The 21,421-nt window shown below is 52.4% G+C and overlaps 1 protein-coding gene across 1 annotated transcript; it reads left to right on the top strand.

Annotated features, from left to right (window-relative positions):
* The first annotated feature begins 786 nt into the window (after positions 1-786).
* Positions 787-19,595, top strand: IGF2 (insulin like growth factor 2). The gene is made up of 4 exons (XM_082057726.1): positions 787-1,294; positions 8,953-9,115; positions 16,063-16,229; positions 16,689-19,595. Exons 1-4 carry the CDS (start codon positions 1,190-1,192, stop codon positions 16,929-16,931), a joined length of 678 nt encoding a protein of 225 aa, XP_081913852.1. The 5' UTR covers positions 787-1,189; the 3' UTR covers positions 16,932-19,595.
* The last annotated feature ends 1,826 nt before the right edge of the window (positions 19,596-21,421 follow it).

The raw sequence follows: 21,421 nt of genomic DNA, 5'->3' as shown, positions 1-21,421 counted from the left end.
GAAGGTGCTCTGTGGGGTGCAAAACCAAGTGCTGCTGCCCCACTGAGGGGGAGCATCCATGTTGTCCACATGGGCATGCATGGGTAGATGCGGGGGCTCACTTCTGCTGAGGTGTGAGTTTGCCCACCCATGCTGGGGCGCATAGCACAGGGAAGGGCCCCGGGGTAGGTGTGTGAGCCCTGGGGGATATGCAGCAGGCACCCCTGCATGCCCGCACCTTCTCTGGGGAGCCCTTCAGCACAGTTTGGGGGCCGGTACGGGGCAGCGTAGGTGACACAGACACCTGTGCCCCGTGTGCACCTAGAGAGCCTCGAAAGCAGGGTGGGTAGGGCAATCTCCCACTGCCCCCACTTGCCCCCCCAGGGCTTGGGGCTCGCCATCCAGCTGCGAGAAGCGCTCAGGAGATGCCCCCAGCATTTCGGCCAGGGGCTGGGGTGCGGAATCCCATCTCCTCCCCTCACCTGCGTGTGCGCCTGGGGACGAGCGCAGGCTCCCGCCCCTCCCGGGGCCAGCCGGGGTGGGCCAAAGCCCCCACCCGGGAGCAGCCCGCGACCAAACCGTTGTGCAGAAACTTTCTGTCCCCTCTTCTCTTCCCGAGCTGGACTCCGGAGGGTTACGAGAGAGAAGGAGGGAAGAAAGGAAGGGAGGGAGGGAAGAGAGGGGGTTAGACCGCTCTGCAACATTATTGGCTGCGTGGCCGGGCTGGTGCTCGCTGGGGAACTCAGAGCATGCCCATTGGGGGGGTATAAAAAGGGGGCAGCCGGAGCGCCCTGCCTGTCTCCTCGCTCGTGGGGCAGCCAGTCGGGAGCAGCGGGCAGTCAGGCAGCCGGCCCCTCTGCCCCGGCCAGGGCAACGCGGTCAGTAAACACAAAAGTGAGAGCCACCCAAGGGGCAGCCAAAGCAGGAGGAGAGAAAGAGAAGGGAAAAAAAAAAAAAAAAAAGAAAGAAAAAAGGAAAAAAAGAAAAAAAAACAGAAAAAAAAAGGAAAAAAGAGAAAAAAGAAAATAAAAGGAAAGCGTTTGCTTGCTCGCTCTCTAGAATAACAAAATACCTGATCGTCACAAAATAGCATCCTTCAGACAAGATCAAGCAGGGACTTGACATACCAAAAAGGCAAGGCGAGGAGAGCGAGCCAGAGCGCGGGGAAGGCGAGCCAAAGCCGCGATCGCTGTCAGGGCAGGAGAGCAGCATGTCAAGCGCCGTGGCACACACGGATGAGCGCTGCCGGCAGCCTGCCTTCCTTCCCGGCCCGCCGCCGCCGCAAGAAGTTGAGAGTAGCAGCGGGAGCGCCAAGGTAAGCGCCGCTCCGCTCCGCGCCGCTCTGCGCTGTCCGCGCTGCCCCTCCGCGGGCAGAGGCAGGAGGGGTCCCCCGTGCCGTGCCGTGCCGTGCCACGCCGGGCAGACCCGTGCCATGCCGCGCCGTGCCATGCCGCGCCGTGCCATGCCGAGCCGTGCCATGCCGAGCCGTGCCGCTCGGCGCCGGCCCCGCTGCCCGCCGTCCCCACGCTTGTCACTAGAGGGACCCCGAGAGCCGGCCTCGCCGCGGGCCGGCGGGGCGGCCGCGGCTCTGGGGTGCGTGGGGTGTCCCCGGGGGGAGCCCCGCGTCCCGGCGGCTGGGACAGCTCGCCGGCTGCCCGCGGCTGCAGCCCCCGCACCTTGCGGGGGGGATGCTGGCAGCGGGACCGCTTGCTCGCCCTTTGCGCGGCCGAGCGGCGGCGGGGAGCCGGCGCCGCGAGGGGCGGTCCCGCGTGGGGAGCCGCGGAGGGGCGTGCGGGGCTGGCCGGCGGCAGCGCGGGTGTGCGGGGGCCGGGCTGGCCCGGCGGCGGGGCCGGGGCTGTGCGGGGTCAGGCGGGGCTGCGCCGCCCCGGGCTGCCCGCGGCGCTCCCTGCGCTCCCGGGGCGGTAGTGGGAGCGGGGAGACACTGGTAGCGGCACGGGGAAGGGACAGACAGTTCTCCGGCTTCGGAGACCAGGGGGATTATTAAACTCTCTTCTGCAAAACACTGCGGCATGTTCGGTCTCGAAGGGATAAAAATACAGAGAGGAAAAACAAGAAAGCCAAGCCAAAATTGAGTGAGAGTTAATGGTTGGCGTGCAGCCTTTGACTTTGTGCGATTTTTTTTTCTTCTTCCTTCCCAGTTGATTTTCCCTACAGTAATTGTTTTAAAAGCGCAACTTGGAAGGGTTTTAGCACTCTTTTGAGCAGTAGGGAATTGGGGCACATGAGGAAACTGGGATTTAGCATAACTGTACCAGCAGATGTGGCTGCCTTGCCTCGAGCCAGTGGTACTTTAGCAGGGTTTCTGATACGCCAGGTCTCGCTCAGTCGGCGTGGAGCAATCAAGTGTAAAAACAAGGTTTGTGTGGGTGGTTTTAAATAGACTTCTCAGGAGAACTGCTGCTTTCAACCCTTGAATCAAGGCTTCCTATACAAAGTCTGTAGTTTTCTTCCAAATCCTGGGATGTGCTTGAGAGGCCAAGGCCTGGATTTCTTTGAGTTTATTTGTTGTCAGGTTGTATGTGTTTTTTTTCCTTTTACTTAGCAGTATTCAGTGTGGTGGGGGTTTTTTTTTGTTTTAATTTTATTCCTCCTCTTGCTTTGATTTAGAGTGGAGTTGAGGAGCCTGGGTTGTGGGGTTTTGTGAGGGTGACTTTGTGCTAAGGACATCTGGAGGAAAGAAACTGACTGACACTTCTGATTGGAGGTTCACTGAGCTGTTTTGGACCCAACTTGACAATTCTGGTGGGGGTGAATGGGTCAGAGCTGTAAATCTTGCTCCATGTTGTCAACACCCACACAAGTTCACTCAGCCTTTCAAAGGGGCTATCCCGGCTCCTGTGAAAATTCATTAAGGGATAAAAGATTTGACACCGCGGGTCCCCTCCCACCACCACATGAAATTTGAGAGCCAAAATGTGTCTGCGTGTGTGTCCCAGAGCTTTTTCTGACAGGTGATCCTTTTTGTAGCCTGGCTGGAGGGCTGCTGTTTTGACCAGGCAACCCGGAGGTGTCAGTGCATGTCTTCCCATTGATTCCTATGGGCTTTGGAGTGAGCCTGGCTTGCCTTATGGAGCACCAGAGAAAAGCATTTCAGTACTTTTCTTTTTTTAAATAAAGCAAACACAGCAGGTGAGGTCTTATTTTTAGAGGGACTGAGGAGTTGGTGTGTTTCCAGCAGTGCATATGAGCACTGCATATGAGTGGCCCACCCTCGCCCAGCTCGTGTCCTGGGACTGACCTCTCTGATCCTTCTTTGGGTTGTCTTTGCTTTTAAAGACTGCTGTGTGTGTCTTAATGGGGAAAAGAGATACTGGTCTCCTTCAAGATGTTTGCATGAGGGGTCAGGAGAGGTGGGGGCACTGGGGCAAGAAATCTACCCTGGGGTAGCAGCCTGGCTCTGAAAGGGTTAAAGCTGTTCTTCCAAGACATAAAGCAAGTTCAACATGTTGTGGGAATATCACTTGCCAGTAGACTCTAGTCACCACAATTTCTGATTTAACAGCTTAACTTGCTGTTAACTTTCCCTGATATATGCCAGGTTTTAGATGGGAATGCAGAAAGGAGAGAGGAACAATAAAGGAGTTAAGTGAGGCTACTAAAATGGACTTAAATCCCTTCCCTGGGTCCTGCCAGCTGTCTTTAGAAGAGTTAAGCAATGTTGCATTTCCTTTTTTTATGCAGTAAATCAAATGTTTCTGGGCTGCATACCAAAATTTGTGCAATACGCTCTTACTCCCCAGTGGGGTGAGTAAATGGTACTGAATACCCCATTCACCTTTTTCAGCTTGATTTTTCCACAGCTACAGTAGTCCTTACTGCAGCACTGATAGATGTGGGGTGCAGGCAGCCTGCCCCAGCCCTGTCCCACTGGCAGAGGAGGCAGGCGTCTTTCCTCGCTTGCAGGATGGGAGGCAGAAAGGTGACCCCCGGCTCGGGACGGAGTGGACTGCTGATGGGGACGAGCAGTGAAGACAAAAAAGTGAGGGCTAAAAATAGCAGCAGCATTGCCAACCTCAGCCATATAAATGTCATGCGAGCCAGGTGCCAAGAATCATGAGTTTTTTATTTTTTTCAAGCCTGAGCTAAATAGCAAAACCTATGGTCCTGCGCTGGTTTTATTTGCCTGACAGCTCAGTAGTCAAAAGTTTTGTGTTTTGAAGCTGGCTTTTTCCAGGCTCTGGGCTGGAAATCTCATTCTTTCTCTTTTAGACTAAAGGGAGACACTTCTGCAGCACAGCACGTGGCGGCTTCTCTCCCATCGGGTACTGCTGGGCACCTCATCCCTGGGCCTCTGCCCAAGATGCAGCCCAGGGTGGTTTTTGGTTGCCAAGGCACCTGCCTCTGCTGGCCGGACTCTGCTAGCCCTTTACTACTTGGCACCTCGGGGCATTGTGGCCTGGCGCCCTGCGCGAGGGTGCCTGTGGACAGGGGTGGCACTTGCTTGGCACGTGCCAGGTTGGCACACACCTGTGTCCTGCCCCTTCAAGAAAGCTGCGCTCCAGACCAGGACAGCTCCACGCTTTCCTGGGCTGCCCTCTGAGAGCAGGAGCAGCAAGAGATGCTCAGCAGCTCTTGCAGGCAGTCGTTGGAGTAGTGTAACGGGTGGAGTGTGATGGAGGCTGGGATGCACGAGCCGATGGGTTTGAGCTGATGACTTATCACCATGCTCCCTTTTAAACGCTGCATTGCTCCACAAAAAAGCAAGAATTTTTTTTCTTTTTGCTGTCCAGGTCCAAATTTTGCAGACTGGGCCATCTGTCAATTCCCTCCTACATTTTTCTGTTCATATTAAATTGTAATGAGGGCCAGACTGAAGAAGGAATTAGGTCAGACAGGAGGTTTAGTGTCTGTTTTTGGGGAGATGTTGGTTGCCCAAGAGAAGCACCACAGTTTGGTTGGCTCAGCACAAGCCTGAAGGCAGGGGATGCCTGAGCTGTCCTCCGAGATTTGGCAGTACGGCCTTGTAGCTCATAATGGACTCTTGGCCCCTGACTCCCCAACAGCTGGACAGAAATTGTCAATCCAGCTGAATCTGCAGCAAATCCTGAAAAAATCCTTTAACAGCCTCAGGCAGGAGGGTGGTGCTGCTGCAGACCTGCCCTCAGGCTTGTTCCTGGAACATCACAGCAGCCCCAAGACAATACTCTCTGTTGACATGTTGGCATGGGCTGCTGAGAGGTTCTGGGGGGTCCTTGGCCATGGGTGCAGCAGCCTGTGTCATGAGGGGGAATATGCAGCAGTCCCGAGGCAGCCAGGAGCATCCTGCACATGGCAGCTCATGGCTGAGCTGGCTCCAGAAGCAGCCTGGCTTTGCACAGGTACCTGGGGGAGCAGTGGAATGCAGGAGAGAGTCACAAAGGATGGAGAGCAAAGCAGACTCTAGGCAAGGAGAGGCCAACATCATGGTCCGGTGGCTTGTCTGTGCCTCTCCTGCACTGAGAAGGCTGCTCTCAGGTGTGATTCCCAGGATGGTACAGGACACCTATGCAACCAAAAAATTCCTCTTGCATTGCCATCTTGCATGCCACGTGGGGTCTGAGCCTTTGTTAGAAGGAATTCGGTACTCACGTTTTTGGGCACCAGGCGTGCCTTGCACTGCTGTTCCTGCTGCCCCTGGTTAAACTGCATCCTGAAGCATTTGACCTCTCTGCAGGCAGGTGATAGGGAACGGCAGCTGGCATGGCTGATTCAACCTGCTTCGGCAAGAATGAACCTTGGTTGAGAGTAGCCTCTCTCCTAGTGGACACAGGACCTCATCGTTTGGGAAGGCACCCCACTTACATCTCATTCCTTTATTCCTGTTACTCCTGACAAGACAGAGGCTTTCTAATAAAAATTGAAGGGTTTTCCAGATGTCAGTGTGAATCTACTCCTGTCCCACAGCTGAGGGTTCTGTACCTGTCCTAAAAGCAGTGCTATCCCATATTTCCAGCGGAGAATGAAGGCTCGGAGGAGTTCACAGGGCTTTGACTCATGATGCTAAGCAGGATTTGGCTGTGACAACTGAAGATGCATACAACCTGGGCAGCCATCATGGTGCTTGCACTGGGTTGTGGGCTGCTGGTACTCAACCATGCTGTGCCACCCTATTTTAGGGAGCAGCACCTACTCTGGCAGCCACAGCAAGGCCAGTATGAGCTGTCCTGCATGGGTACTACTCATCCCTGCTAAGGAGGATTAGGAGGGGGGAAGGATCTATTGAAAGGTCACTGGGATGCACTGAGCTGCTGACGGTACCCCACAAGCCTGTCTAGCATTTGGGTGAAGCCTGAGGGCTTTTCTTCCACAGGGTCAGTTTGGCCAAAGTCAGAGGGAAGGGCTTATCGGGTTGAAGTTGTTTTGCAGCTCCATCAAGCTGGAGAGAGACTGCAGCACTGGGTAGTAAATAAAGATGCTTTTTGCTTTGCTGCCTGGTTTCTCATTACAGGCTGCTGGAGGGAGCAGAGAGACTCCAAGGTGACAGTGGTGTAACGGGCTGGTGGTTGATGTGTGAGCAAAGGGGGACTTCATCACATTGCACACCTCCGTGTTAGCCCTGGATGACAGTGCGGGGGACATCCCTGCTCTCATGGCTTCAGGGAGGCTTCCTGGCTGGAGTTAGGGGGTGCATGGGCACCCTAAAAGAGCTTGAGGTGGAGGCAGGGAGGGCTGCCAGGGGCCGCCCTGTGCCTGTGGTGCAGATTGCGCAGGAGTGGGTATTTTCCAAGAAGCACAATTTTTTTTCCACAGAAGGTGTCAGGTCTCCCCAGCATCAGATATCGCCCTGCCAACAAAACCTCACTCTCCCTTTGCTTCAGAGCATCTCACCCCTTTCTCTAGACTGGATGTGGAGGAAAAACTGCATTTGTCACCCTTTCCCCTGAGGAAGCTCCTTCTTGGGGACTGGCTCTGGCTCAAGGGAGGACAGCACACAGCCTGCTCATTAGCTGCTGCGCTTGATGCCCGTGTGAGCCTAACTGGGGATGAGGGATTATTTGCGTGTCCCGGAGACCCATGTCAGTAGCTTCAGTGGCAGCACTGGCTGCTGCACATCTGCTGCCCTGGCAATGACCTGTTGGTGTTACCTGCAGCCTGGGGATACCAGCAATCAGGAGCTGCACATAAAAAAAAAAAAGAGGAAAAAGGGAAAAAAAAAAAAAAAAAAAGGAAGCGGGATCGTTGCTGTCTTGTTAGTTGGAGATCTGGCTGCCAATGCTGCTGCACCAGGGGCATGACTCAAGCAGTGCAGGTGATGCTGCGGTCATGCTGGGGAAGCCCAGTGAACACCTGTTGGCCACTGGAGAAAAAAATCAAGGTGAAAAGATGTTGGTGGCAAAACATTGCAGCTTGGCAATGTGGTGCAGTCACTTCCCAGTGCCATCCTTCTGCCCATAGTGTAATATACACCAAAGCCCCCCAGGTGTGCTGAAGAATCTGGTGCTACTGGAAAAGCTGGCCCTGGTCCCATCACTAGATGATTTGAGCCCAGTTTATTCCCAGGGGTTCTACCCCTCTTGTCTAGAGCCCTGGAGGGGTTTTGCCCGCCTGACTGATCTCTGCCAGCACAGGCTGAGCAATACGATGGGCATCGAAGCTCCTGTTGGGGGGACAGCCTACCTTGACCTTGCAGCCTTCATTTTGGCTTTTCTTGCTGCTGATCCCTGTACTCCTGCTGCTCAGGAGAGCTTGTGACTTGTAAACACGGTGTATTTCTAGCAGCAATGATTTGAGCTGCAGGCTCATAAAAAATTGGTAGCAAGGGTGGCTTTATTGCTGGCAGGACTGTAGTGAGGCCCCGGGGGAGCTGGGCTAATTTCCTGGCTGCGCTGCAGACTTCCCCCGTGACCTTGGGCAAGTCATTTAATCTATCCTGGGCTTCGGCTCCATCTCCAAGCATCCCGGGGGGGTGAGGTAATATTCATTAACTGATACTGTTCTCGAGGCTAGATGTGAAACCCAGTGTCTTGGCTGAGCGTTAGCAGGGAGAAGGGTTGCTCCGCTTGAGATTTAACATTGCCCCATGCTGGCTGCTATTTTCCGCACTTCATTTGCCCTCTTTATTTTGAGCTGACCTGTCTGGCCACCATCATTATTTGGCTGTGTATATACCATGATGCTCATCACTGAGAGACTATAACACCTTGAACTATCCATGGGTTTTGCCTCATCCAGTAAGGCAATAATACCCTCACTTTACACCTACAGAAGCTGACATAGAGGTAAAGCTGTTTGTCAGAGCTGAGTCAGGGGAAATCTTTGGGTTAGTTAGCAAATATCCAGGGAGTTTCTTTTTTCATCCTCTGTGCTGCCTGATAGCCCCTTGGCCCTCGTTGATGATGCCTCAGGCGCATTTTCCGGGGTTCTGCTCTGCTCCTGAAGGATGTCTTCTCCGTCCCAGCTCTTGTCAGCAAACATGGCTTGTGCAATCAGCCCCTCAATTGCCTGAGCCTTGGTTGTGTGGGTCTCTCTTACACCTGGGACGAAGGCCACTCCCTGGCAAAACCCAGCTTTCCTCAAAAGCAACTCTAGGGCAGGTTGAACTTCATTTGTCTCTGCTTTGGGGAACGTGCATTCAGGGGGGGCACGAATACCTGTAATCAGAACTGAAAAAAACCCCACCTCCTGATAATAATTTTAATGATTTCCCATTTAAAAGGGGAGGGGGGCGGAAATTGCGCTGTTGAAAGAGCTGGAGGAATAAAAGCCTTTCAGATGCAGGCTGAAGTGAGATTTTCCAATGGAAAATCTGCTTCAGTGCAAACCTTGTCTGGCCAGAGCATCTGACCAGCAAGACGAGCATGGGCAGCCCGCCTCGCACCAGCGGCCGGCTCAGCACTGCTGGTCCTTCCCTGCAGCATCCTAACATGTCCGGGCATCAAACCTTGGGCCTGCTGTGGGTGGGGGTGCGTTTCCCAGGGGAGGTGACAGAGATGTGTCCCTTGCACTGTGTTAATGCTGTGCCTCTGTCCCCAGGTGCAGAGGATGTGTGCGGCAAGACGGATGCTGCTGCTGCTGCTGGCTTTCCTGGCCTATGCGCTGGATTCGGCTGCGGCGTATGGCACAGCGGAGACCCTCTGCGGCGGGGAGCTGGTGGACACGCTGCAGTTCGTCTGTGGGGACAGGGGCTTCTACTTCAGTAAGTGCCAGGTGGCTGCCAGCAGCAGGCAGGGTGCTGCCCGTGCCCTGCCCTTGTCTTCGGTGGAACCGGGCTGGGAGGGGAGGGAGGGGTTTCCCAGCTCAGTGCTTTTTGTGATTGCCTTGTTCTTGGTGGCAGGCCAAGAGAGAATCAAGAAAAGCGACGTGCTCAGGGTGACATGCACCCACCTCGTACTGTTTTTGGGGACTGTATAGTCACATGGGGAAACTGAGTCCTGCTTTGATGCTCAGAACAGTTGAATATCACTGGGAAGCCATAGGTGTTTGGTGCACCAGTGATGTGGGCAAGTCATTAAAATGATGAGTATGTGTGCAGATGGCTCTCTGCTGAGCTTGGGCCCTGGCTTATTTTTAAACCTTGCTGCCTAAGTGCTGCACCCGGAAAGCAGGCGGGGGAGCTGAGCATTCCCCTTTTCTGGGCAGCCTTTGCTTGGGTATAGCAGCAGCTTCTAGGCTGCTCCCAAAATACGCTTTGTGACCCCTTGGCTACCTGCCAGTTAGCCTGTCTCTGAAGAGTGATGTCTTACCCTTTTGCAGCGCAGCTATTGCCAAAAAATATAGTGTTGCTATTGTCCACAGAGTGCAGGTGGCTTCAGGGCAGTTGGCTTGAGTGGTCGTTCCACCAGGATGCTTTGGGGGTTTGGACTGTTGGCATAAGCAGTACAATGGCTTAGCTGGTAAATGGGCAGGAGGAGGGGCAAACCAGTAGTGAAGGATGCTCAGTAATCTGTGGGTGAAGGTGCCTAGAGTGTGACACCTTGTTTTAGTGTTTCAATCCCCTGCTTTGCTTGGGAGAGGGAAGACCCTGTGTCTTGCTATCCACTGAGGCCTGAACTGCAGAGTGACTGACAGTAAGAAAGTTGCAAAGCCAAACAGGGAGGAAGAGGATGAAGATACCAGCTGCACATGGTGCCGTGCTTTTGGCAGTCTTGCCTCTGCCTTGGGAAAAGGAATTAAAAAGTCACAGGGTGTGTTTTGGAGTAGTGGAGTTTAGAGCCAGCCTCCCTGTCTGCCTGTTCAGGCAACGGGGTGCTGCAAAGTTAGGAAACAACCCTGGATGTCCCTTCCCAACCTGGATTCTCAGCCAGACTTGGTTGATGCTGCCCGCTGAGGTTGGGCAGGGAGAGGCACAGGGATCCCACATCCAGCAGCAGCCAGTGTTTGGGCTGTGTAATTTTGGGCAGGCAGCTGGGCTGCAGGGGCCTTTTCAGGTAGCTGGGGTGATCGCTGTGCCCTGTCCCAGCTGAGCAGCAGGATGTTTTCATGGCCCCCTGAGCGCTGCAGGCAGGCAATGCTTTTGGGGACACCCTGGGCACGCTTCCTTCCTCTTGCTGAGCCAAGCGGCGAGGGTTTGCATGTCAGCTGCCCTTCCTCTTCTCATCTCCCCCTTTCCTTTGCCAATGAGCCCCATGACAGAGCTTGGCCAAAGCATCGTGTTGGGGGCTGGCCTTAGCAGCACAGCAAGGAGCCGAGCTCCTCTCCCGCTCTCACACCTCTTCCTCTCCCTCTATATATAGAGTAGTATCCGTCTCACTCCCCTTGTTTCTCTTCCCTCCTCCCCCTCTCTGGGGATGAAAGGGAATGGGGCTTTTGTTTTACAGACAAACTGACCTCCTTTCACCTCAAATAACCCAGCTGCCTAGGCCAAAATAACACTACTTTTGAAGGCAGACAAGTTGCTTGATGCCAAGTGGCCAGGCTGGTGCTTGCAAGGGGATTCTTGCTTTTTTTTTTTTTTTTTTTAATAATGTCATCTCCCATCCCCTCTTCTTCTTTTTGAATATTTCTGGAGAGCCCAGGTGCCGGGGGATGAAGCAGTCACATCCTCAGCATCTGGCCAGCCTGTGCTGTGCAGGGCTGAAGATGTTTGGGTGATGGCTTTACTTGACAAAGGACATGGACATCCCCAACTCACTTCATTTTTTACCTCTGCCTCCATCAGTTGGCTCATGAAGTGATAAATTCTTAATTCCTAGACCCTTATCACTACACTAGTGTCACTGTACAGGCTTGATAGGGCATGGTTATGTTGCATGATCGCGGGTTTATGTCTTAAAAGTGGGCCTGTGTTTGTCATGAGCACTTCTCAGCATGGGGCATGCGACCTGGAGAGCGGCTTGCGCTATTGCAGCCATTTGTACCAGAGGTAAATGACTTGGGCAGCCTTGTCCTGCAGGTAGAAGTGGGCCCTGCTTGCTGGATGCAGCTTGTTGCAATCATCCAACTGGTAATCTTGGAAAAAATGAAAACAGTATGAAGATCCATTCTCAGTTTTCTGCTGTGGTGGTGATTTGAGTAGTGAACCAATGCTTTGCATTCTTACAAGGGAGCACTTAGCAAAGCTACCTCTGAAATACAGCGCTATTTGCATCCATGCAAGCAGGTGCAGCATGCCGACGCTGTTTCATGCCCCAACATCTGCCAAGAGGGAAACATGCAACCTAGACTGAGGAGTGTGCGCCCCCTGATAGCTGGGATGCCCATCTGTCGGCTGGCATGGGGAGCAAGTCCCATCCCCTGGGTACCTTTGGCAGCATCATGACTGGCAGGTGTTTGGGGCTGATGATGTTGAAGCTGTTGAGAGCTGGGGCTGCCAAAGAGCTGCACCAACAGGGGCAGGAGCCGGCAGCGCTGGGGTTACTGGCTATGGGATGCAGGGTGGGCACTGCAATGTGCACCACTCCAGCCATGCACCACATCCCAGGGGTGCCTGGGCAAGCTTCAACTGGAGCCGCATGTGCTTTGCTCTCCACCTCTGTTGTGATTCCTCCCCTCTGTTACTTTTAAGGCTTCTGGGGCTGGTGCACAGGTGCTGGCATCCTGCCGTGGGGTCAGGAGCCCATCTCCTCACTTCCCAGAACCCACCCCAGGGATGGCAGAGTGGCCCATGGAGGGATGCTGAGTGCAGCCCCAAGAGAAAAAAGCGGAGTGGGTTGAGAGGAAGCCTTGGTCGCAAAGTTGCTGTCATGCACTGCTGGCAGGGAGGGGAGAAGGGGCTATGGGGGGAGAGGCGTCCAACTTCTCTGTAAACAACAGCTCCTGTTTCCTCCTTTCCAACAGCTGATAAGAATTTAGCTCTTTGCAGCCGCTTGTGCTGACGGAGCACATTCTTGCGCGCCCGCCGCTCCTCCGAATAATACTAGGAAAAAGCAGGGGGGAAAGCGTGGTGCCGAGGTGGGGGAGGGCCAGGCCGGGGGCACTGGGACGGGGCCTGGTGCTGCACAAAGGCCCCCTTGTTGCTCCCGACATTCCTGTGACAGGGGCGCGGGGACTGTTTACACCCAAAGTCCCCTTCCACTCGGCTTGCCGCCTGATTGACTGGAGGAGAGGGGACCTGGCTGGGGTGGCACCGGCACCACACACCCCTTTCTGTAGCATCTATCCGGCCCCAGCGAGGGTGGGGAGGCCAGAGCAGCAGGGTGGCAGTGCCAAGGAAGGGACCCTCCTGTTCCCCCGTGGCCACAGCGGTGCCACCGCATCTGGCGCGCAGTCAAAACTGAGCTGCAGGTACGCGGCCTCTGGGCTCTCCTGGGAATGAGTTTGGCTTTGCACTGTCACTGGAATGCCCAGCCCTCTTGGTTGGGATAGCCCATTGCTGGATGGGAATAACCCCAGGCAGCCAGAGGGCTTGCATCTCTGGGCTTTGTGTTGCCAGGCTTTACATTACTGGGCTTTGCAATGCTGGGTTTGCACCCCTGAGCTCGGCCGCTTGGCAGAGCAGTGGGAGGTTTTGGTGGAGCACGGTTTGAGGAAAAAGAGACCATAGTCATTCATTGAAGGCTGAGGGGAAGCGTGTTTTCTTGGGAGGAGACAGTTATGGCTGCAATGGGAAGTGGCCCGCGCACCACAGTGCTGCTGCAGCCCACTGCCCACACAGCTCACCCTGCGGGCACGGACAAAGTGGCAAAACCCTCCTTGGGTTTGGCAGTGGCAGTGAAGTGAGATGCTACCCATAGATAAAAGCTAGGAAATGAAACCTTTAGTCCATGTGTAAATTGCGTTACGGAACAAACACTTTTCCCAATCCAGGTCAGCAGCAATATTGCTGTTAACCAGCGATGTCCTAGCATCTCTTCCTTGGATTGTTGTCTCCAGGTACTTTCTGGGACTAAATCTCTGTTTGTTATATTTGCCTGTTTTTTTTCCTAAAGTCATTCTCCCACAGAGGACTGTATTGGCATTGGCGAGATCCGTACGGGTGATTATGTAATGGGTAATGTGTCCTATCGGACTGTCACAGTGGAGCTGGCAGCAGCACCAGCAAGGGGAATGGCACGCAGCAGCTTTATGCAAGAGAGAAGGGGTGGTGTGTTGGGGCTGGGGGCTGTGTGTGTGGCTGTCAGCTGGGCCAGGGGAGGAAGGGGCTGTCCACCGTGGTGATCCCTGCCGGGAGCTTGCCCTGGTGATGCCACACCTGGGCATTTACAAACTTGCTGCTCTGATCTTCCTGTGTGCTCCCATGCCAGAAAGTGCCCTTGATGGCAGGGCAGTGAAAATGGTCCTGCTTTGCTTGTTGGGTTTTTTCCCCCCTCCCATCTTTCTAAACAAACACGTAGCTGCAAGTGGGCAACTTCTGTTTTCAAGAGGAGATGTAACTTCTCAAAACCTCAACTTCTCCCTGAACTGTGTGTGTTGTCACTTGTGCAAGCTTCTGTTCAGCGAGAGTGTGAACGCAGCCCTCTAGGTATGTGATAGCAAAGTGGCGTGACTTGAATTTTTTTCTCTTTTCCTTCAAAATTCTCCTTCTACCCATGCTCAGGGTTCCTTTCTGAAGCAGCCTAGTGCTTCAGGAACCTGGTGTGCCCACAGGTTTGGGCACTGGGGTGGAAATATGCTAAGTGAGGTGAGGTCAGTGGCACCATGGGTCTTCCATGGACCTCGCTGGACATCACGTGCACCTGGCCCCCCCCTTGTCTCCCTTGCTCATTGCCAACCAGATTGCCTGCACCAGCATCACTCATACATCTGTGGGCACCCAATACGCCTGCCCTGCCTTTAAAGGGAGGACCCAATCCAGCCTGCTTGTTTCCCACAAGCATTTATAGAGAGAAAATTGAATTGCTAACAGGGCTTCCTTTGCTGAGCCTTTACCAAGAGGGAACCATCCTTTCTCCTTCCTGTGAGGCTGGCTGAAGGCTGTGCCTAAAGTTTTTCCAGAGAAAAAGAGAAAGGAAGGGTGGTGGTGCAGGGGGGATGAATGTGGAAAGTAGAGCATTTTAAATTACTCCTGAAGGTGGGCTGCATGGTATAGGTCAACTGCCCCATTGCCCTACCATGTTTGCTCTCGTGACCCCTGAGCGCAACAGCAATGTGCCTGTGTCAAGCAGAGGGCTTACCTTTGATGGGGGCACATCTGGTTTCATCAGAGAGCAGGTGCCGTGCTGCCAGGGGCTTTGCTATTACAGAGCCTGCAGTGAGGTACAGTCATGGGCTTTTTCATGCCATCATTGCACACATGGAGCTGCATTGTGCATGCAGGGCTGTGTTGAGCATGCAAGTCTGTGTTGCACATGCATGTCTTCACTGCACGCACAGAGCTGCATTGAATGCACAGGGCTGTATTGCACATGCATGTTTGCATTGCACATATGGGGCTGCTTTTCACATGTAGGGTTGCATTGCATGAACAGAAAACTTCTGCACTTTATCCTGAGGCACTTTGAGTGGGCACCTGGATGAGATACCCCCTGAGGAAACTGGTCAGTGCCTTCCAGGCCAGGGCCCTTAAATCTTAACCAAGGCCAAATACTTGAGTGCTTGTTTCATTGTTAGCGTGTGAGGGGACCACAGGTTGTTGACAGAGCCAGCATGGCTGGGGGGCAGGGGCTTGGCCAAGGTCAGCATGGTGAACAGCATTAGGCATCATGTCCCCCCAGCTCGCTCTCAGTTTTTCCCATGCTCAAATTCTCCAGGCCAGGATGCGGTACCTGTTTGCAAGCCCTGCTAGCGCTGGCCTCTGCTTTCCTCCCTTGGAGCATCTTTTACAGGGAAGAGGTGCTCCTGGAAGTGTGCAGGGACCCTGCCACAGACCCCACAACAGCACAAGCACATAACACTGCATGTGAAAGTGAGGAGAAAATCCTTTTGTTTTGGGCTAGTTGATGTTTGGGAAGTCACAATTCCCAAGGAAATTTGTTTTGCATCAGAAATTTGATTTTGCCTATGTCTTTTATTTCAAGAGAAGGAGGAAAACCAGTGAAAGTGATGTAAGGTTTTCCTCTGGAGCGCTTTGGCTGTCATTGAGCAGTGACATGAAATGTACTTGGTTGTTGCTGCACCAAACATGGGCTTTCGCATCCTTCTGCAGGCAGAAACAGGAGAGGAGCCCTTATTAAAAGATTAAGTTTAATAGCTATTCTTGGCGGGTGCAGGAGCCTGTATTCTTTCTGCAGCTGTCTCAGAGCTGTCCCATCTGGTAAAATTTAGCCGCCTTGGTTCGCTTCACCTGCCTGAGCATCGACCCGACGGAGGGAAGTTGGCAGCCGCAATGCTGCACTGCTTCTTTCTAATAAAACTCGCTTGCCAGGATCAACATCGGAGACGGTCGCAGTAATCAGCGCAGCGCTGGCGGCCGGGCTGGGCTCGAGCTTCCTCCCTTTAGCTGTGCCCAAAAAGGCTGCCCGCACCGGAGGTGTAGAAGGGGAATAAATCACTGTCATATAAAGTGCCTTTAATTAGCACTGCACGCACACAGGGAGCCCTGTTGGCATCAACAGTGTTTGTCTGGGAAAGCCTTAATGTGAAACTCGGATGGTTTGCGGGCGCGTGTCGGCTGGTTTGTGAGAAGGGCTGCTATTTTTGAAGCATGTGGGACCCACCAGACTATGGTGGCTGGTGGAGGGATGCCTGCAAGGGGGTGGGTGCCGTGGAGCGGAGAAGAAGGTATGGTCCACATCATGGCTAATGCCAGTGTCTCTGCCATTGCAGGTAGACCGGTGGGACGAAGTAACCGGCGGATCAACCGGGGGATCGTGGAGGAGTGCTGCTTTCGGAGCTGCGACCTGGCTCTGCTGGAAACCTACTGTGCCAAGTCTGTCAAGTCCGAGCGTGACCTCTCCGCCACCTCACTGGCGGGCCTGCCGGCACTCAGCAAGGTAGGGGGTGCTGAGCCAGGTTGGCGGCTCTTCTTCAAAATAAATAGCAAGAGAAAATGTGGGAAGGCCATGGGTGGGAGAGGACGAACCCCAGCTGCAAGGTCTGCTGCTTCTGCAAAGCCTTCAAGAGATGGCCACTGTTTGTGACTCGTGCCAAATACCCTGCAGAAAGTCAGCTTTGAATAAGGTGGGGGACTAGAGGTGGGCTGATCATAGAGTAATAGAACAGTTTGGGTTGGAAAGGACCTTTAAAGGTCACCTAGTCCAACCGCCCTGCAATGAGCATGGGCATCTCCAACTAGATCAGGTTGCTCAGAGCCCTGCCCAACCTGACCTTGAGTGTTTCCAAGGATGAGAAAGTGTTTCCATGGGATGGATGAAGCTCAAAGAGGTGCACCCCCATCCAGAGGGTGGGCAGGCTTGCGGCAAGGCTCATGTTGCTATTCCATCCCCTTGCAGGAGAGCTTCCAGAAGCCCTCGCACGCCAAGTATTCCAAGTACGACGTGTGGCAGAAGAAGAGCTCCCAGCGGCTGCAGCGCGAGGTGCCCGGCATCCTGCGGGCCCGCCAGTACCGGTGGCAGGCGGAGGGGCTGCAAGCGGCCGAGGAGGCCAGGGCGCTGCACCGTCCCCTCATCTCCCTGCCCAGCCAGAGGCCCCCGGTGGCACGAGCCTCCCCCGAAACGGCTGGCCCCCAGAAATGAACCCTGACTGGCCGTCTTGATTTTTGATCTCCCAGGGGAGGGCGGGAGGACTAGCAAGACCCGGCCCCCGAGCCCCTCCGTCCCCAGGGCTGCCGAGCCCAGGAGCGGGACAGCGGGGCACCCTCACGCTGCTCCGGCCCCAACCAAACAACTGACACAGCAAGGAGGGGATCGCGGCGGCGAGCAGCGCCGCTCCCACCACATCGCCCTTTCGGGGTTGGGAGGGGGGGTTGTTTCGTTTCCCAGGCCTGTTTCGTTCCCCTGTGCCCCCAGTATTTCCAAGCCTGTACTTGCAAAAGGACAGTTTGGCACTTGAACTTTTTGCTGCCAGGCACTGCGTGACATCCCTGGTGCCAACGCCAGAAGAAAAAAGAAAGAGCAAGAGGGAAAAAGGATATGAAGTTACAATTTTTTTTTTAATCTTCTTTTTCTTGAGAAGAAGAGTCCATTCCATGTCTTTCTTGACAATAAAGTGAAAAATAAAAATAAAATGGGGAGAAATATCGAGGAATATAATTTTTTTTTCACTTCATTCCCACCCCACTTTTTTCTTTTTTTTTTTTTCTTTTGGTTTTCTTATTTTTATAACTTTCTTTTGCACCTTTAAAAGAAAAACGTACCTGAGAAGAAGTTCTGAGGAGCCCCCATCTGCATTTTTGTGTGTGTGCTTCATTACAAGATTCCAAATCGACTTGCACCTTTTTGAAATCATCGATGACGTGAGAAAGAGAGGAAGAGGAGAGAGAAAGAGAGAAGAAAAAGGAAATGGGAAAGAAGAAAAAAAAAGAAAAGAGTGAGCTGATGCTCACTTTAAATGGAGGAGGCGTCTGCATTGCACATTTGCCACGGATTTAGTTGATTTATATATATAATATATTATATAACTTTTTGGCAAAAAAGCACTATTTTTATGGGACATTTTGTGTAGTATCTGAAGAAGGATTGTAATGTTTAAAATGTGTTATGGTGCTAAAGTAAGTTGGAAGGGAAAAAACCCAGAAATAGCAAGGGAGGGTGGGGAGGGAAGGACAAGATAGCAAATACTGAACTTGAAATTTTAGCTTTTCGTTTTAGGAAAAGTGTGATAAATGTGTTTCTTTTCTCTTCTGAAATATAGCTTGGTCATGACCATATGAGCTAGTTGGCTGTTACTCATGTACACAGATGCACGCACACACAGAAATACATCGACACGCGTCCTTTTTTTTTTAAAAAAAAGAAAACAACAAAAACCAAAAAACAAATCCACCACAATTTAGACTAAAAGGGAACTGTTCTAGAGACAAACTGTGTTGAATGGTGAAGGTGTTGCCTGTTACAACTCGAGGCCCTGCTTCTGCAGAGACCCCGGTGGACCTTGGCTTCCCGAGCCGCGGGGGACCCCCGTTCCCCCCACCCTGACGCCTCGCTCCCCCCGATGCTCCGGCCAGCGGGTGGGCAGGCGAGCGACCATCGCTGAGCCCCTGCAGAAGCGCCAGCTCCCCGCACCACCGTTTCCTTTTCCTTCTCTTGCCCTTTGCGTCCTTCTCGCCGGACCCCCTACTCCCTGCCCTGCGCCCCCTGCTCTCCTCCCCTCGCGCCCAGGGGCTGGAGAAGAGGAAGAGGGGTGCACCGGGGCGGCTGCAGGGCTGGGACCACTGCACGGGGTGAGATGGGGCGGGGGGAAAGGCAAGTCTCTGGTTTGAGGCTTGGGACTTGGTGAGCGGATGGGTTTGAGAGGTGGGTAGAGGGCTGTAAAATAGGTTGGTTTTAAAATAATATATATTATCTGTCTAGGAACCATAAAAAGGGGGGAATCAATTACATCTCCCTATGATATACTCTCACTTGCTAATAAAATGGGGACACTCTGTTAACCAGTTCTGTACTTGCTTTGTCTTATATATCCATACATTTAAAACATAAAAAAAAAAAGACTACTTGAATTGTATTCTATTTCGTGTTTTGGAGGGGAGGGCTAGGGGGAGTCTTGACAGGGGGAGGATTTTAATGTATAATCCTTTTGTTTGTTATTACCTTGCAATGTTGAGCCATGAAGCCTTTGTTTAAAAAAATGGCACTGCAATACACGACAAAGAAAATCCTTTATTTATTTTATTAAATATATATGGAAAAGAATGAAAACTGCTCCAAATTAGAAGGGGTGGGGAAGGGAAGTGGGTGGGGTGGGGAAGGCAGAATAAAAACAGAGCAATTGCAAATAATTCACTTTTTTTTTTTCTTTTCATGTGTCTTTTTTTAAAAGAAACCTAGTTTTTATTTTTTAAAAAGAGAAGTAAAAGCTTTCCTGGATGCTTTGTACCAAAAAAGAAAAAAAAAAAAGAAAAAAAAGAAAAAAAGAAAAAATCTGTTAAGCAAATAAATATCCATCCAGAATATGAAGCCTGACTTTTTCTTTTCGTTTATTTTTGCTGCTGGGGTGAGAGTTGGGTGGGAAGGAGGCCATGCCAGGCGCCACTCTTCGTGGAGGAACAGAGTGTGTTGCAGCTCCTCTTGTCAGGGCTCAAACCTGCAAGAGAGGGTGAGATGCCCTTGAACCCAACCCTGAGACCTCAGTCCCATGGCAGATGCGCCCTGAACCCGCCATTATAAATACATGCTCAGCGATTCTTGGTGAGATTTGGGTGTGTTTCCCAGCATCCACTGGATTTGCTTAGCTCTTACCAGTTTGGGCTGAATGGAAGTTGGAGATGTGCCAAAGGCAAAAAGGAGAAAAAAAAATGTTGTATCTAGGTTAGGTTTCCTGGTAGATGGTGCTGCTCTGGTTTCTCAGGGTAGATGTAGCCTCTCTCAAGTATTTAGTGATCCTGGTGAGCTGCTTTTCATCACATGGAACCACTGTGCACCCGTGCAAATGGGAGGCAAAATACTGCAGTTCCAGATTGGTAGTAGAGCAACTGCTGGACAAAAAGTCCTGAAAAATCCCTAGTGCCCCGAGTCAGGCAGACACTGCGTGGGCTGCACAGTCTCACTGGCATGGCCAAGGACTCTCTACTGCTTTGGGGTAAGGGACTTGAGTAAGGACCTCGCCAAGCCCAACCTCCTGCACCAACTTGGGCCAGAAAAGATTTTCCACCTGAAAAGTGGAGTTTCTATTTAGGCACTTAAAAATGCATATTTTAAGCCTGTTTCTTTTTCAATTTTGCAGTAAGGGGAAAAAAAATTCTCAGATGGTTTTTACTCTTGGGATTTTTGTGGTTGGTCAGGAGGGGTTTTGTACAGATGCAGGCTCGGCTGCTTCCTTTGGACATATACTTTATTTCAGGTGGAGACCATCTGTGCAGAACTCTAGTTTTCTATGCACTAAAAGGTGTCCCTATGAAGGGGTGACTTCATCACAGTTTCTGGTGGCCACTGTTGGAAACTTTGGCTTTGGGAGATTTGGTCGCTTTCTGCTCTTTGCCGTGTAAACTGCTATCATGGGGGAAATTTAGAGATTATAAAAAAACAATTAAAACTTCAGCTAAACTTCTTGCCTGTGTCCCCCAGGGAGAAAAGCAGCAGTTCTGGAAACACTGTAAGGGTGAATGTGCTGTTTCCAAGCATGGCTTATCTTTAACGCTTCTTTCTGCTTTATCCTGTCCTGGGTCACCATGAGGCCAGACCAGAGCAGCTCATGGTTTTGGATACTAGAAGACTGTTCAAAATGTGCCATCCTGCCTTTTGCCCTGGCAAGGACTGGGTTTGCTTGCAAGGAGGGACCCAAGCCGTCACAGGAACCCCTGAGATGGGTCCTAGCCAGTGGGTGGGAGATTGGGACCTTTGCTTCAGCTCAAGTTTCTTCTGTTGCCTGCAAAGCCTCTTTGCAAGTTGGCAGATAAGTCAGTGGCTTAGCTCGGAAATCTCAGACTGCAGCCTTGAGAACAAACCCAAGATGCATATTTGCGCAAATGGATGGGCAGAATCAACTCTGGTTTTTGTTGTCATGCCTCTATACACAAACACAGCTCCTAGGGCTTAGCTGCTGGATCGCAGAAGCATTGGAGGCTGCAGCAGTGACCATCAGTGCTCCCTGGGGAGGGACAAGTGGCAGGTCTGAGCACCCAACTAACCTCCATGTCCAGCCCAGCTGGTCCAGCGATGTCGACTCACTGATCTGCTGATATGTGAGAGGGTGGGAAGGCAAAGGGTCATTTCAGCAGAGAAGTCTGAAAGGCTGTGTAGTGTCCCAGGAAGGACTGTGAAAGTCAGGTCCTTCTCCTAGCCCAGCCTCAGCTCTGGCCCCTGGGTCTCAATATTATCAAGTAGCTCTGCAGGAAGAGGAGAGCAAAAGGTTTTTGCATAAAGCATCTCTTTATAGGGCATTTTCCCAGTGTGATACACACAGGGATACTGGGAAGGAGGCAAGATGCAACTTGCTGTACAGAGAGAAGCAGCCACAGTATTTGCGAGGTATGTAAATCAGTGTCTCTGGCTTTGTCTGGATAAGGGGAGGTATAGGGTGAAAAAACCCCACCAACCAACACATATTTTTCCCTTTTTTCCCCCCT

This window comes from Streptopelia decaocto (genome assembly GCF_964273445.1).
Source record: "Streptopelia decaocto genome assembly, chromosome: 7".
Classification (NCBI taxonomy): domain Eukaryota; kingdom Metazoa; phylum Chordata; class Aves; order Columbiformes; family Columbidae; genus Streptopelia; species Streptopelia decaocto.
This window is presented reverse-complemented; position numbering and strand designations above follow the sequence as displayed.

What these genes read in the sequence shown, in the direction of transcription:
- IGF2 (XM_082057726.1), top strand. Translation starts at nt 1,190, where the DNA reads ATGTCAAGCGCCGTGGCACACACGGATGAGCGCTGCCGGCAGCCTGCC. An exon ending in GTAGCAGCGGGAGCGCCAAG is followed by an intron (nt 1,295 to 8,952) that starts GTAAGCGCCGCT and finishes CTCTGTCCCCAG; the next exon opens with GTGCAGAGGATGTGTGCGGC. An exon ending in GCCTGCCGGCACTCAGCAAG is followed by an intron (nt 16,230 to 16,688) that starts GTAGGGGGTGCT and finishes ATCCCCTTGCAG; the next exon opens with GAGAGCTTCCAGAAGCCCTC.